Genomic DNA, 17,906 nt, shown 5'->3' on the forward strand with positions numbered 1-17,906 from the left:
GACTCCCCATAATATTTTTTAAACCGGTCTTCAGTCTCTTTGATAGTTTTTCCACGTAAAAAGTAATGTTTAATTAGCACACGAAATTCACTTTTCTCCATATTCAACAGTTTTCCGTGAATGAACTAAAATAATTTCCTTGCTCACCCGCGACCTTACGATAGCTAAACTTATGCAAAATATGCGTGTTCATGCAGTTCCTCCACCTCCACACTGTAAGAACACATACAAATCACACAAACCCATCGATCACCACCACCACCACACTACACTGACGCGTTTCGAACTCAACCAGAGCTCATCTTCAGAGTGACACAACCGTACACCATGCTACCAGTTGTTAGACAACAACTGGTAGCATGGTGTACGCTGTATGGTAATATGGACCTCCGCAAAGTAACGCCTGATTCAATAAATATATGTCTCGTAAAAACAGCCAGCTACCAAAGAGAAGAAAAGAATTAGGAATAGTTTTTTTTTTACTCGAAGTCACTGACTTGTCAAACCGCCCTCGTATATCCCATGGTATGGATCTGTCTCAATACAAGTATCAACCAGTATATATTGATAGCCTACAAAGTTCCGCATTGACGCATGCATTCAAACTGTTGCCCTGATCAAGGCGGCTCTCTGTAGGCAGTCAATATATATACTGGTTGTTACTTGTATTGTGACGCTGTAGACAGGGGGCACACGTAAAAAAAATATGGCAGTCCGCCAGTATTGGCATAATTTAAAATTGAAATACTTCTAGAGAACAAAATGTGATGATGATGACGATCCGACCGATTTCGGCCATGGCGACCACCTCGACTCCTAGTTAGTTATTTGGCGCTCATGCGCTCTAAGATGGCTTACATAGCCTATCTTAGCTGTGAACGTACGTCCGCACTGTCGGCACGTAAGCACACCGTCCACGTAATTATAATAAATGGCAGCAGGTGGCCGAGACTTACGCTCGTCGCGTTTAGTATCGAGGTCGGCTTTACGCTGCTCCAACTCGCGAACTTGCCTCTGCACTGTCCTGCGCCACTCAAGCCGCTGTGCTGCCAAATCTTCCCATCGCGATGGCTCGATGTGACACCTTTTCATATGTCGCATCTGCACATCTTTGAACCGAAGGAGCTGACCGCCGTGATTTCGTTTACCCTCCTCCAATTCCGAATAGAAGTTGCGCTTAGCCACCCTTTCCTCCGCCATGCGTGATACGTGACCGCACCACCGAAGCTGACGACGCATTAAATAATTCTATGCCACCAACATTGGCTCTTGAAAGCAGCCGTAGCTGGGTCCACTACATTGACTCGACAATAGACATGGGCGTTATCGGGTATTTTTGATAACGGTTACCCAACGGTTATTTGGTTTCAATATCGGTATCGACAACCGTTGCCGAATATCGGTACCATTTCTAACCGTGTCCTATCTATTATAAAAATATCGTGAATTACGTTGAATAGCTAGCAAGTTAGGTGCTGTAAATTGCGTATACAACCAATTTAGCTACAATAACAAATTTTTGTATTGTAATTTATTAAAAAAATGAGTCTTAACAATAAATTAACTAAAGTTGATATTGGCGATTTCCCTTCATGCTTTACTAGGCTTAGGACTAGCACAATTTTTATAGAAGTACTATTAAATTGTGGCGCATTTAAAAATCGCCATATTTACAATGATTCTATGTACACTGGCTTGCTAACAATGTTCAACCTAACCTAATAAAATATTTACATTACAGACATATTTACAACTCAAACCTCTTGGGGTTTAAGTTTGCGTTTAAAAAGGTAAGTTGTTCCACTTTTTTTGATTTTAAATTGCTCCGCCTTTGATTAATCAACATCCCGGTCTTAGAAAAAAGTCGTTCACATGGAACTGAAGTTGCTACTATATTACATTTTGTCTGGTATATTTCAGACAAGTGCGGGTATATTACTTTGTGTTCTCTCCACCACTGGGCCGGGTTATTCCATTGGCCCGCTGCATTTTTTCTAGGGAGCATTTCATCGTCCAAATACATTTGGAGCTCGCGTATGGCTCTTGCAGTGGCATTTCCTTTCCCAAGCGCTGACATTTTTTTCTTCCACAGTATCATTATTTACAACTTCTGGTGGGTTTGGTTCATTGTCGCGATCTATTAAGCCTATAATCAGATTATGTACATGTCTTTTAATCTCTGTCATTGCGTTATCATTTTGAAAGCCGTAGCATTTGAAACGGGGATCGAGTAAAGTGCATAGAGCAAAAGTTTTACTGTACTCGATTCTAGGAAATCTTTCGATTAGACCATTTTTTAATGATAACAAAATTTCCTTAACAACTGGTTGAAAATGGTCGTAATCCGGCTTGTCTAAAAAATCTTCGGTAATAGATTTAAGGCAGTTGGTCATCACTATGACCAAACTACCGGTCATATATTGATCGCCACTAATTGAAGATGTTACCTCCTCAAAAGGCTTCAAGACGTCGCAGAGATTTGTCGAGTCGACAAATACAGGGGTCGTGCTAATGAATGACTACAGGTCAGATGTGTCACAAACTATTTCTTGTATTCATCAAATCCTTTGCTAAGGATCCGCTGTTTTTTTAGTACCTCGTTTGATATTATCATGTTTTTCGCAAATACAAGTCGATCTTGAATGGATACGAGGTGATAACACAAAGAAAGATTTATTTTCGTAGAACTTAGTCATGCCATAACGACCTCCCTCCGCTTTACATTTCTTATAAATGTTTGACAAACTATCAATAAGGTACCTAATTTGCTTTTTTGCTTGCTTTCCACTCTGCATTCTTTTTTACCTGATGTCGTTCTACTTACATCGTCTCTTAAATAGAAATGTGTTATTTCTGCTATCTCTTTGTTTTTTCTTATTTTTTTTTGGTTTTTGTCTAGCTGTAACTTTTAACCCAAGCACTTTAGATGTATATTGTTTATTTTTCGAATTATATAACTTCTCTCATCACGTTTTTCTGATATTTTTTAACAATTTTGGAAACTAGTTTTTATTGTACTTTCTAATACTTATTTCGGGCTTTCAGTTTATCAAGTGTTTTCTCTAATCTGGATATAGAAATATCAGTTTTCGATTTCAGTCTTTGTATCCTTTTCTTGTAACATTCTACTTTCGTTGTAAGTTTTTCTATTTGAACTTTGTAATTTTTACATTGCTTTAAAGCTGATTTGAATTTATCCGAAGTTTTTTGTCTTTCTGCAGTGTTTTGTCTGTTTTAACATTATTCTCAGAATCACACAAATTTTCACGTAAGGCCGCCGCTGGCCTATTCATGTCGTGATGGCGTTGTCCTTTTTTCTTCTCTCCATTCTTTTCTTTTAGCTTCTGCTTCAGCCGGTTCCATTTCTTAAATTTTTGTTTTTTATTTTATTCTGTCCAAATTTTTTTTACGCTGTTCCTCATACTTTTCTGGATTTTCATTTTTCAACCTTTCTCTATACCTACGCATCTTTTCTTTGGCTGAATTTACCTACTTACCTATAATATTATTTTTACACAAAACAAATATAACCAAATTTTACAAAAATAAAAAAATATTTTTTAATACAAGTTTTTTTACTGACTACTTTTTTTTCGACTTTACTTGCATTGTCACCCAAACTACATTTGCATACCAAATTTCAAGTCGATACTATTAACCGTTGAAGAGTTCCGTACTGTGGAGACGATCCTGGCCGGACTACCTGAATCTCACTATCAGATTATTGTATTGTCACGTAATTTACATAAGTATGCCAAATACGGTATACAGATAGTATTTAGCGAAGAGGAAATTTAAATCGGTTGAAAATTGGATTTATAGTGATTTTTGAAAAATCTTTATACCTCTCTTTCTCAAACGCTTTTCACTATGCAGCAAGTATGGCGGTACTGACGTGTGACGTCACATGCCAGTATGTCTTTCTCTGTCTAATCTTGAATTTCAAACCTGTATTACTTTGTTATTTGTAAAGGTAGCTTAAAAATTGTTTTTCTATTCGATAACAGGAATTTTGTAGTTTTAATTTATAAAACATATACAAAATAGTCAAAAAAATCCGACTTCCGGTCTTTAATGGAAGTTGATCGAATTTAACTTGCAAGATTTGACTACCTACAGACAACGGGACAGGTGAAACTAAATAAAAGCTTGTATTTACACCGTGAACTTAGCTTTATGCTGTCGGTTTTGTTACTTTGACGGTCCGTCTATATGGTACCATACAGGTAGTAACAAAACCGAAGTAACATAATGTGCCTACCTAAAACTAGAAAAAATATTTACGCAGATCTATTTCTCGTTAGCCTAAACAACATAGATCTTATTGATCGTACGGAACTTTGCATTTGTCTACAATTTATGCAATAAGAACATGCATGGTAAAAAAGTATAATAGTTTTATCACAAACCTGACTTTTTTTTTTCTTCACTCGACCTCGCCACGTTCAACTCACTACGCTGCCGAAGCGATACTGGCCGTTAAATTTTTAAACTGACAGGAGCTCTATATGAGGTCAGTGTTGCTAGTAAAATGCCTTAAAAACATACTTAGTAGAATTATTTTGGTATACATTGAGGTAACAAAACCGACATGTCCTGTCCGGAAGCATCGCATTTCGGGGACAACAAACAATGTTATAGATTAAATATGTCTCGTTGAAATTGCAACATGACCCTTACAATACAAACAATAAGGTCTACTTTAGATAAATAACGTAAAATATGTTAGGTCTATTTAAGAAACAAACTATCAAAACTGATCTTAAAGTTACGTTTTCACGCTGAGGACAACCTCAAATAAGGGGTTACCGTTTTTTGAAACAATAAAATAAAATATTATTTTACATTTCGATTTCATTGGTTAAACTTAAAATTAAAGATAAAATGTTTAAAATTAATAAATCATCTGAATCAACATAAAATAATGTTTACATTTGTAATAACCCTTCTAATGGCCTTGTATTAATAACTAATTTTAAAGACTAACTTAACTACCCCTTCTTAACCTACTTAATACTACACTTAACTTGTGGTAATGCTATGGTGATTTAACTTAAATTAATTTATGGCCTTGTGATCGTGAATCGTCTAGTGGATTAGGAACCTACCTTATGCCCAGCAATAACCTAAGTGCTTTTATTTGAGAGTTAATTTGAAAAGCCTACAGTTGTGTTTCTAATGTTATAATTAATTAAGCAGTACCTAACTTCGTGATAATTTTGACTCTAGATTGAACTCTACTGAACTTTAGGGTGAAACTTTAATTACTGAAATGTGAATTTAGATATACTAGTAAGTTTAGATTGGATAGTTCTAGAAATGGATCTTTCAGGTTACCTAGAATAATCAGTTTGGAAAAATGAGAGGAAATATTTCTACTATGGATAGTGTTTGTGTTTGTATTACTTCTGAATCTATTTAGACTTAAAACTAAGTTTAATACCGAGACCCAAGGTCTCGGAGAGTCTCTACCTCCACCCCCGACTCTTTCCTTTCGCACTCCAGAGCAATATATCTCTTTGGATATGTCAAGTTGTGATTTTACTAGACTAAGCACTAACTTTCGGTGCATTCAAATCAAAGTATGGAAATACAAACACAATGTTTTGTAACAAGTTGAATCTAATTTTAGACTTATGGTTACTTATTCTATGCTTATATTAGAATACTCTATGAGATGCTTAATTATAACTTTGATAATTAGTTCAGGAATGAGTTTAGACACTACAGCTATTCATTTACTATAGGCACTAGTATCTCTTAATTTAGATTATGTCTTATCTATCTTAGATATATGGAATGTCTAATTTGACATAATTTTATTTTGGTATAATTACTAATCTCATAGTGACTTTCACTTATTTTAATGAGCTATCTACTTAGTCTAATTTTCTAGTTCTACCAGCATTTGGCGTTACCAGAGTAAAGCAGAAAGTAAGTACCGATTTCTATACTTTACGCCCAGAACACAAGCGTTAATAATAATAATCTAACTAGCTTATAACTAGATAACCCTTGGGTATTCAAGATAACCTTTGTATTAGATTTTGGACTCGTCTATGACTAGTTTTGTCTCAATTCATATATTTTAAATGAACAATAAACTGTTTCAACTATCAATCCTTAATCAATTATGTTTAAATCGAGATCGAATGAAAAGTACGTAAATTTCCAGATAGACTGTTGCCTGGTATGTGTCAACGTAAGCTATCGACCGTAGTCAGGATTTCTACATCCGTTCACTCAATGTAAAAACGATAACTAAAACAGATAAGTAGTATGTATTTATAACATGATAGACTTTTGTATTTTAATTGATAGATGGTCCAAAACCCTCTACGATTTTATCTCTAACTTATTACTAGATATAATTTGATGAGATCTTAATCAAAAGTATGAATATGATGTTTGATATTAATTTTATCAAAACAAAGCTTATTTTAGCTGGCAATCGTAATTCAAATCGAAATTAGATGATAATTGTGTTAAATATTATTCAGTAAATTATCTGGCATTTAATTGTCCATTTAGCTATGAGATCGTGTCATATCAATTCCCGCTTATTCATTATAGGAAAGACAGCTAAAATATGTTATTGTTATTTACTCTTAACAAAATGATCAAACCGTATTTTGGTTTTAAATTGAAGTCAACTTACTAATTTTAATAAAGTTATTCGTAGTCAAGTTCTTATGAACTAAGTTTTGTATAATGAAGTTTTGACGTAAGTACTTAAATAAATTTTATGTTTTATTTTATTTTCTTAAAATCTAGTTTATGCCTTAAAACTAAGTGTGTGCGAGTTTAAACTTTCCCTAGCTCTGTGTTGAAGTTTAGCAATTTGGAGGAAAACCCTCATAGGTGAACTAATTGCGTGGTGAGTTAAAATAGTAACTTTTCCCGGTGTAAGGAAACGCTACTCTAGCTAAGCCCTATGAACTTCCCTACCTATATAGCCCTAATAAATCCTACAATTGTACTTTAAGCTTGCCTGAGGCCCCTACTCTCTGTCTGTGATTAGCAAAACTAGAGAATTAATCCCACATGTACATTTAGTGTAATGTAGAAATTCACGGTGCAATGAATTTCTTCTACTTTCCTATCAACAAAGATGGTGTGTATACCTAAAGCCCTATCGGTCCCTAAATGGTGCTGAGCTCTCAACTTTCCCGAAGGAAAGTCCCTATGACGGAGAGCCCCGCGGAACAGCAGAATACCTAACGTTGTGCATAAATACGTAAATAAATAGGGGACAGGAATTCTGAGTTTCTTAAGTACAAACTAAGCGTCAACAAGACACGCATTCACTTCGACGAGCGCTACTTAGTCGTTACAAAAGACAAACAGAATCCACTGGTGGCTGGTACGACAGTATTTTGCCGCTGAAGCCGCCACAGCTTCAGGAAGTGGAAGCCTATTTCGTCCACGGTTGTCACCGTTAGGTGTCAGACGATATAGACGGACTTAAAGCTCAACCAAGGTACGTTATGGAGGAACCAAAGTCATTTCCATTAAGTTGGGAAAAACACAGAAAAGTTATGGGTTAGTACAAAATATACGTAGGCTGAAATGAAACGCTATAAAACGATCACTCCACACTACAAGAACAAATAAAGGACTTCACCGCCACAAGACCGCAAAGATTCCCTCACACAAAGATTTTCCGAATGAAAATCAGCACTAAATATTTCACAAATAATTAAAAAACCAGAGAGTTAATCATTATTCCGCAGATTAATGATCAAGACCCCGACACTTTACTTCCTGAAGAAATACTCACATTTCTTGTAAATTAAAATTAATTAAAATTAAATAAAATCAAAAACCCCAATTAAAATTAATGAAATAAAATTACCCAATACTATTGACTCTAATTTGTTAACAAAATGGCGCACAGAAACTAAACCCCCCGACTAGCAAAATAACGATGTTGACTCTACGAAATCGAAATCCATCTGGCTCCCGCCCTTTTTGTGTCACCTCTATTTATAGCTTCTCTCCCGGGACCTCTGGTATTTTCGCGCCAAGCGACCAAACGACGCCAAGCTTACCAAAGTCGACAACGTTGACATTGCCCGTTCTCGCTTTTTCTTCTGCCAAATCCTTATCTCAAAATAGCCAAATTTTATCCGTAAAATTTATTCTTGAACTAAAATTTCCTATTTATCTTGACACTATCCTAGCTTAACTATTCTAGTAAATACGTTTCATTTTTATATTGTGCTACAACAATAATTTTCAATAAATATTTATATGTATTTGTCAAATACTTCAATTTTACCTCAACGTTTTAATTTCCTTAACCTATCTAACAATAATCTTACTTCTAATGATAATTTTCTACTTATTACTCCCTACACTCTTTGAATATAAATAGCCAATTACATACTTCTATTGTTCGTTATAAAATAGCTAATTTGCCTACAATTATAAACTGGTATCCCCAATTCGCGCCGTTTATTCATAGTTTCCTTTGTCGAATTAACGCCACTCAAAATACGCTTATAATTTCGCCACGTTCCTACTTTGAATCAGTGCGACAGAGTACTTGTAATTTCGTCTTAACTAAATGTGTAATTACTCTGCTAATACTACTCCGTTTTGAATGAAAACTTAAATTTATAATAGATAATGAACCAATGATCTATACTACGATTACGTAATGCTTGCATTTTCGGTTTTTCTTAACTTATTTAGCTAATTTCGACAACTTGCCGTTTCCATGATGCTTTCGTTGATATTTCTTTAAATTAACATAATTATTAACATCAAATGTATCTAAGATCTACTGTAGACTAATACTAATGATTCTATTACTATATCAAGTCTATTTTTGATGAATTTGTGACCATATTTCTTGTTATTAGATAAAATTTACATTTCCATTACCAAAAGCGACCTCTATAATTCCCACGTGAAACTAACTAAATAGCCTCCCAGGTTAATCTGCCGCTAAACCCAGTTCGGCATTAGTTCACTAATTTTCCATGACGCCTACTATTAATTCCTCTAATTGACCATAGATGGCGTTTCTTTACATTAATTATTATACCCGAACAACAAATTCTAATCTCCAATTAAATTTAACATTTACTCATTAAATTGACTGCTAAATTATCCCTGCTTTAATTACGTCGACATTCTAATCTCAATTACTCTTATTTAACTGTTTTTGTCGACATGTTTTTGTTTCGAGTTTCCATCAAACCTTCATAGATGGCCCCACTAACAATTTTCTACTAATTTATTCCCAGTGACGGTCGTGTGACACATCCGAACCGTTACACATTTTCGGTAAAAAAATCCTCTAGTCCGTTTTCGCAATTGCGGTTTCACAATTGGCTGCGAAAGAAGAATTATTTTTCTCTGTTTCGTAATTAACTGTCAACCAAGATTTTTTTGGCTTTTTTCGCAATCGAACATTATTTCTTCTTTCGCAGTTAATTACTAAAAATATCTCCGTTTTCTTTTTTCACAATTAACTGCTAAACAAGAATTAGTCAAACTCCTTGGTAAATAAATTACTTAATGAGGTCCTACGCTGACCTCCTTCCTTCAGTTTAATAAAGAAAAAAATCGTTTGTGACATTTTATGTATTATATATATGTCATTTTAATGAACAGAGAGAGTTTAAACATGAATAATATTGGTTTCTTATCAACTTATGTGAAGTGAAGATTTAAGTGCAATTTGAACTGATAAAACTAATTTTCACAATACATGACTCTTATCAAGACAACAGTATTATGGCTGGTTCTTCTGAGTGCACTGCGTCAAATAGTTCAAGTAATGAAATTCGGTTCATTCCCACAAAGAGAGGAGGCCAAGCATTGCTTTACAATGGCCGTAAATATCACAAAAAGAGTACTTACGCTGACCGTAACACCTTTTGGCAGTGTTTCAGCAAAACAACATGCAAGGGTAGCATAACGCTGAGTGAAGAAAACTCCATAGTAAAATCAAAGGACCATGGTATTGATTGTTTGGCAAATGACGCTAAATGCATATTTGAACAAGAACTTAGTGGTCTGAAAAAAAAAGTGTGCAGTAACAACTATCCTATTCAGAAACAATTTGACGAAATGGTGAGTGAACTCAACGATAAAGGAGTGAACTTTCTTCACGAGTTACCTAAATTCAAAAACATAAAAACCAGTTTATACAATGAAAGATACAGAAACTTGGGAGTGCCCAAACTACAGTTTAGATCGCCTCAAGAGGTAATAGTGCCGATTAAGTTTGAACATTTACTGATCGCCGATTACAATGACGTCGATATGAGAATCCTCGTGTTTGGTTCTCCTGATACAGAACAAATAATACATTGCTTTCAGCACTTTCTTCTTGATGGTACTTTTAAATCATGCCCACTTCCGTTTAAACAATTGTACAGTATACATGGATTTGATGTCGAAGCAAAAAAGGTTGTACAGTCACGTCTAAAAGTATGTATACACAAAAAAATTTGAAAAATATGTAGCCACACATTTTCATCATAAATATGTATCTATTACTGACACCAAAAAATTGTATTCATTAAACTGTTTCAGTATTATGTAATCACAAAATGCTTCAGAAAGTTGCATACTTAAATAAATTCCATTTAAATGTATCCACCTCGTAGGCAAAAATAAGTATACATGAATGGGTTCCATATACATATAACCACACCAATTTGGCAAATATTTGTATACGCCGTTTGATTCATAAATATGTATCCAGACTGCAACAACAAACCTTGTCTGACTGGCATAGAATCGTAAGTTGTATATTTAACTGATTTGACAATTCACGAAAACAGTGCGGACTTGTCACTGCATACGTCTATCTCACGATTATTCTATGACGCACTTGACAGTCCTTAGATTGAATTGACTTGTAAATATTGAGTATTTCAGTTTAGGGTCATTCTCAGAAAGGTGCACTAAGAATATTTTTGTTTTTATTTTAATTATATTGTTAATTGTTAGTGGCATTATAAAAGCACTTAGTGCATATTCCAATAAACAATACCATTTCTTTTTCAAAGTTTAACATAAATGTTTAGTGTTCAAGTACATCCAGGAAAACATCTCGTAATACGAGTACACATTTGGGCAGAGGCAGCTGAAAAATCTTTGTTTTCCATGTTTTGATAAGGTTCCGTGATATATCTTGGGTATCATCGATTACGATAGCTGTAATTTTTTTAAAACACAATGAATATAAAGAATTGACAACAAGAGACATCATTTGCACTGGTCCACACTTCCAACACTTCACATTAAAGTGAATAGATAAAGATGTATAGACTAAAGATAGAAAACACTACCTATTTGTAACTTCAGATAGGTTATATATTATAAAAGAAAGTCACTGGCTTCATGGAAGAACTTCATTTTAAAATCAATTACTTACATATACTTATACTGTCAAGTGCAAGATCGCCATTCTGTCATCGTCATTCAGAAGCTGTCTTCTATAAGTAATTAAAATTACAATGATTAAAGATTGCAAATTATAGATGCTTCAGTGGATCTGTCCTCAGTGGATGACCCGAACAACTTGATCGCTTTGGCTTAGTCGATATTAATGACCACTCTGGACGTTTCCAAGTATTTGGTGATCTTGATGATGTATAAAAAATTAAATATATCCATACCAAATTTCATCCAGCTCACTCCAGTCAGTTCATCCCCCATTTTCTCCCCTTAAGGGTTGCTTTTGGAGATAAAAACTAAGTACCCTATGTTCAGCCCCTTGACAGTCGAAACCAGTCGGTTTCGACGTGATACCGGAACAGACAGAGTTACTTTCAATTCATCACTCCATAGTATAAAACAAAGTCGCTTTTTTGTCTGTACGCTTAGATCTTTCAAACTACGCAACGGATTTTGATGCGGCTTTCACAAATAAATAGTGTGATTCACGGTGTCTATGTATACCGTAACCGTGTTGTGCCGGAACGGGTCACCAGTATATAATATTATTTTAATGGAGTATGGATTCGTAGTATGTATGTCCCTGCCCGCATGCAGGTTACGAAAGAGACAGACATGTAATCTTAACAAAACAGTAATTCTTCAAAACGAATCAAAATATCAAATCGTGTTTACATATTTATGAATCAAACGGCGTATACAAATATTTGCCAAATTGGTGTGGTTATATGTATATGGAACCCATTCATGTATACTTATTTTTGCCTACGAGGTGGATACATTTAAATGGAATTTATTTAAGTATGCAACTTTCTGAAGCATTTTGTGATTACATAATACTGAAAAAGTTTAATGAATACAATTTTTTGGTGTCAGTAATAGATAAATATTTTTGATACAATGTATGACTACATATTTATGCAACCTTGTTTTTGTATACATATTTTTAGACGTGACTGTACCAATATTTTTTGCGGTTTACTAATGTATCGGCGAAAATTATTTAGCAAATTATTAACTCCCAAACTATTTATCCCATATTTTTATTTAGGCGAAATATTATTTCCCAACTCAACGTTTCGCACTAATATCATTTTCCAACTAATGATTCAATAAATTATTATTATGCAAATTATTATCTGGAATTTTTTTAAGATGTCATTTATGTTTTCGTCAAATGTATTGATTGGCATACCTTAATTTAGCAACTTATTGAATGGCATCCAACCTACTTTTCTAGTGTCATTTATCCTGGCTGCTATAAAAAAAACCTAACATCGAAGGCTAAGGCGGGAGCTACGCTCCGCTTCGCTCCCGCCTTAGCCTTCTGAACCTAAACTATCCAAGTCGCTTCTGCTCCAAACCGTCTTGCTCGCTCGCTTCGCTCGCTCGCACAAATCAAATTAAAGTATAACTTTGCAATGTAAAAAATTGCCCAAATGTTATTTGACAATTTGTTATTTGCCTAAGCCAATCATTTGCTACATAATTATTTGCCACATAAATGTGTGATGCAGTAAAATTTTGCAATGTAAAAATGTTGCGAAATAAAAAAAATGCGAAGTAAAGTTATGCCAAATATTAGTTTGCTAAATGAAACTTTGGCGAAAGGTTGGTTGCTAAGTGAAATTTTGCGAAACATATTTCGCCGAAAAGGCAGTACACCATTTTTTGCGTTGTTACGAAACAAGAATGTAAGAACATATGAGACATTATTCCGGATGATTAAAAGTCAAATTCCAAATTGGAAACCAGTGAAGATGACTTTAGATTATGAACAAGCAGCTATGAAAGGTATTCAAACCGTATTTCCAGACACGATAGTGAAGGGTTGTTTTTTTCATTTTTGTAATACCCTCTTTCGAAAATCAAAAGCACTTGACATGAATTCAAGGATTCAAAGACGTCATGTAGCCCGTTGTGCCGGCTTAGCCCGTCTACCTTTGGCATATATCAAGAATGGGTACGAATATGTTATGAAAAGAAGCCCAACGGATCAAAAAAGTACAATATTTAACAAGTACTACCAATTGAAATGGGTTAAAGATATTGGATTTGTCAAAAAGTGGTGCTGCGCAGATGAGGAAATCCGGACAACAAATTCGGTTGAAGCATGGCACTCCCGAATAAATAAATATGTTGGAAGAAAAAACCCTAACCTGGCACAAATACTAGAAGTTTTAGAAAGGGAAACTAAGCTTCGAAGTTTTAAACCTGCTATGAAAGTAAATAAAAATTATCAGGAAATTGATGAAGAAATTAAAAAAGCAATAGCAGAGTTACGTAATAACGAGATTACGGTCGGGCACTGCGTAGAGATCATTGCCCCATTTATGTATTAAATAAGGTCAGAAGAACTATTTTAAAGTAAAAAGTATATTTTTTTTAAGGAAGTAATGTCGAATTTTATTTTTTATGTAAATATAAGGGTTTTATTCCACTTCGGGAAAAATAAAGGCAACAATTTGCGATTTGCATATTTTTATTTCTTCCAATTTACTTTCGGAGATCGATACTTACGGTGTTTGCCCATCACAACTTAGCTTGACCATGGCCGTGTTATGAACGTATTTGTCAAATACATAAAAATGACGGACCGGTGACGGAATGGTCTGGTATAATTATGTGGTTTTACTCGTTTCAATACAAATAGTACTTTTTTTGCCGGTTACGTTCTTAGCATGTTGTATGATACTGTGATGGGCAAACGCCTTTATTGTTACACGACTGCCCAAAAAAGGAGTTTCAGGGTCCGTTCGTTTGTATGTAATGTATGTATGTATGTATGCGAGTTTCTTTGTTACACGATAAATTTTGAAATACTGAACAGATTTAGGCGTATGAGGTATCGTTAGAATCCTTACTCCGGGTAACGCTGGCTATTTAAAGAAAAAAAAAATGAATATAACAGCTGTATTGCGTGTTTATATTTGACTTGTTTTTTTATGGTTTAGCCCAATTTTTGCATGGCAGTCGTGTTTTTTTTTAATATAATTATTAATTTTTATTTCATTATATACAGGGCGACTTCAAATTGGTAATACAAAATCAAAGTTTTGCACACGTTTGCCCTACACTAAGAACCTCCATTAGGTCTCATGCTTTTAAAATAACCAGAAGTATTTTTTTTTTTGTTAATTTTAAATTATCCCATTTTCTTTGGCTTCATATGAAAACATTCATTTTATTAGAAAATTATCAATTATTAAAGACAGCTAATTTTAACATCGGAGTTAATTAATTACAATACTTAGCATTAATGAAGCCAAAATCAAGTGTTTTGTATTACCAATTTGAAGTCGCCCTGTATATGTATTTATCGTTCCGTTTTTGAAGTAACGAAACTTGATTGTGAAAATAGAAAATAAATTCTTGTTTGAAAGTTAATTACGAAACAGTGAAAAATAATTCTTCTTTCGCAGCCAATTGTGAAACTTGATTGTGAAAACAGAAAATAAATTCTTGTTTGAAAGTTAATTACGAAACAGTGAAAATAATTCTTCTTTCGCAGCCAATTGTGAAACTTGCTTGTGAAAAAAGAATATAAATTCTTGTTTGAAAGTTAATTACGAAACAGAGAAAAATAATTCTTCTTTCGCAGCCAATTGTGAAACCGCAATTGTGAAAACGGACTAAGGGAAAAAAATATATGAACTTGGAGGACATCCCAAAATCCGTGTTGTACCCTATTTCTGAAATTCCCCAGACAAGAACCCTCATGAAAATCATATAAAACGTCTACAGCGACATTCCGAAATAAATCAGTCGTCGAGAGCAACAGACAGTACATTATTATAACTGAATAGAATTGTCGTTGTCACTCACGGTACTTGAATTGCGCCATCTATATAGTTATGTTCGAACTATGAGTCCAAAGTATAAATGCATGGCTATAGATATAACTGTGCGCTATCGTGATTTTTAGTACTTTTCTATGTATTGTTTAATTATGGATTTACATGATTATTGAGTCTGCCATTAGATGTAATGAACAATGTTATAAAAATGCTTAGTTGGATAAGTATTAAGTAATGACAGCGCGAATAAGCATGTAAACCCAAATCACGAATTTTTAGGACAATGAAACCATGCTATACTTTTTCTTTTGGACTATACTACAGCTAACAATAAAATATTCAAGTTCAAATTCAAATCATTTATTTCACAAAACACATAATATATTAGTAAATAAATTTAAGAAGGGGTTAGTAACTTATACACATACATACTTATAACTAAAGAAATGATATTTTTAGCTACCACTGTATTGAGCTGGCAGGGGAATGTAGTCCCGCCCAGTGTAGCATATAGGACGGTCGGGTTTGTCCGATATCATTTTTAGGATGGTGTTGGGACTGTCTCGCACCCGGCGCATTAAAGACGCAGCGCGCCAGCGCATGGTCGCCTGGAAACAATCGACGCGCGCCTCCGCAAACATCCCTGACGCGCTACAGAAGCGAGGCAGTCCCACCATCACCCGGAACGCGTTGTTATACTGGACTCGGAGGGCCCTATATGCCCGTTGCGAATACCGAACCCAGAGGCTACAGGTATACAGGGAAGTGCAGAAAGCTCTAAAGAGAGTAATCCTTACCTCCCTGGAGCACCCCGAAAACCTCCTAGCTATCATATTCGCACGTACCGACAAAGCCCTCCGTTCCCGTTCGATGTCCATGTCATCCTTAAGGTCGGCCGCCACGACATGACCTAGATATTTTAATTCATATAATGGTGGTTGTGGTTCAATATAAGGTGGTCTCAAAAAAAGTAATAATACAAATGGTGTACAGTATATTAGATAAAAACATACTAGAAATGATGCTTACTTTGTTTATTACAGCTTGAACACAACACTTTCGTTCTGCAGCCATTATAGTTAGCCATAGTTTAGTTAGCCCGTGAAACAAAGCCGTTTAAATAGAAGAATTTAATAATAAAGTAATAAAGTCCAATATTGTTTTAATGCGAGTAACTCCTTAAAGTAATCAGCTAGCTATGGTGCCTTTTCCAGACTGAAAATATTCATGGCGGCAGTCTGCCGTTTCTTTCCATTTTTCTTCCACGGTTTTCCACGGGTCAACATTGTTTCTTAACCAAATTATATCTTCATTTAAAGTTTCTGTAAATTTATTTTATTCTTGAAAGTTAGTTTACAATAGTTACATACAAATTTTATTATTTCAGATATACTAAACTCTGTTATGCTAAAGATGCTGCTACTAAAGCGAAAAACTTTACAATTGATTATATTGTTAATGGTTGTAAAGTTTACAAAATTCACACAGACGGCCTGCTTTTGACATGCAATCTGGCTGCAAAAATGGAGTTTGCAAGCAGTTTTTGTGCAATTGATATAACTGCATGGAAACTCCTGACCGACTGCGCAGTCCACTTGTTGTCCTCGTGCACTTCTAACAGCTGCAGATTACAGCTTGAATGCAGACCGTCAGTCTTTGCTTTGTTTGCTCACCATCGTCCTCGATTTCATTAATTGTTAGCATATTGTTAATGATGCTGTCGGTGAGGAAGAGATATTTGTAGAAGACGACCGTGAAATTGAGCAACTGGCGGATCGGCGACGACGATAGTTTTTAAATGTTTTTTTCAGAGCTTGGGCATTTAATTTCCACCACAAAGTTATCAGATACACCATCCGGTGAAGCACCCAGTAGGCCGTCTATTAGAATAAGCCCTGCTTTTTCTATTTTCATATTGAGTTTTTTTTTTCAACTTCCTTTAGGACTGACTGCTCTAATTTTTTTCCTCGTTTAATTGCTGTTGTCTCTGACACTTTATAACCACCCAAAACCTGTTGCACAAGTGAGCCATCAACTTTACAGTGTGCTGCATCATAAAGTTGAGATGCTGTTACTCGTGCCTGCCTCAAACAGTGCCACAATTTAGCTTCTGTTTGTGTTCTCGTTTTCAATGCTATTTCTTTTTTTAAAACATCTGGAATAACTTTATCAATATATTTTTTAAATTTTTTGAATGAATGGACAACATTTTCTTCAACAAACCTTAAAATAATATCAAATACGTTGTATTTATCTAGTGTTGCTTTTTCACTATTAAAGCGCATTATCAAACAATCAGAAATGCCACGATCTCTAAATTTTTTCGGCACTAATTGTATCCTTTTAAATATATCTTCTGCCTCAACGTGTTCTGTTCGTGCATCCAACAGCCGGGGTTTCCTCCAGTAACAAGTAACAGAAGTAGAAGCTGGTTCAATACTCTTTGCTTGTTTGTAGTTTTGTGTCAGAGGTCGGCATCTCTATGTTCGACTGAAGTTTCCGTTTCCGGTCGCTTAGCTTTTGTTACAATCTTTATGTCATACAGAATTTACGTTGTGCAAGAATAAAATCTTTCCTTTATTGTTTCAAAACCAGTTTTCTTATTCAATTAACTTCATATATCGATTGAAATATCTACTTAGTATAAAAACACAATAACGTTTTAAGGCTTTTATTTAAAACCAAAAA

General features: G+C 34.7%; 1 protein-coding gene across 1 annotated transcript; it reads left to right on the forward strand.

The window, feature by feature from the left end:
* The first annotated feature begins 433 nt into the window (after positions 1-433).
* Positions 434-17,906, forward strand: LOC141441920 (uncharacterized). The gene is made up of 2 exons (XM_074106812.1): positions 434-10,446; positions 12,978-17,906. The coding sequence occupies exons 1-2, from the start codon at positions 9,748-9,750 to the stop codon at positions 13,761-13,763; spliced, it is 1,485 nt and encodes a 494-aa protein (XP_073962913.1). The 5' UTR covers positions 434-9,747; the 3' UTR covers positions 13,764-17,906.

This window comes from Choristoneura fumiferana, chromosome 24, assembly GCF_025370935.1.
Source record: "Choristoneura fumiferana chromosome 24, NRCan_CFum_1, whole genome shotgun sequence".
Taxonomy (NCBI): Eukaryota; Metazoa; Arthropoda; class Insecta; order Lepidoptera; family Tortricidae; genus Choristoneura; species Choristoneura fumiferana.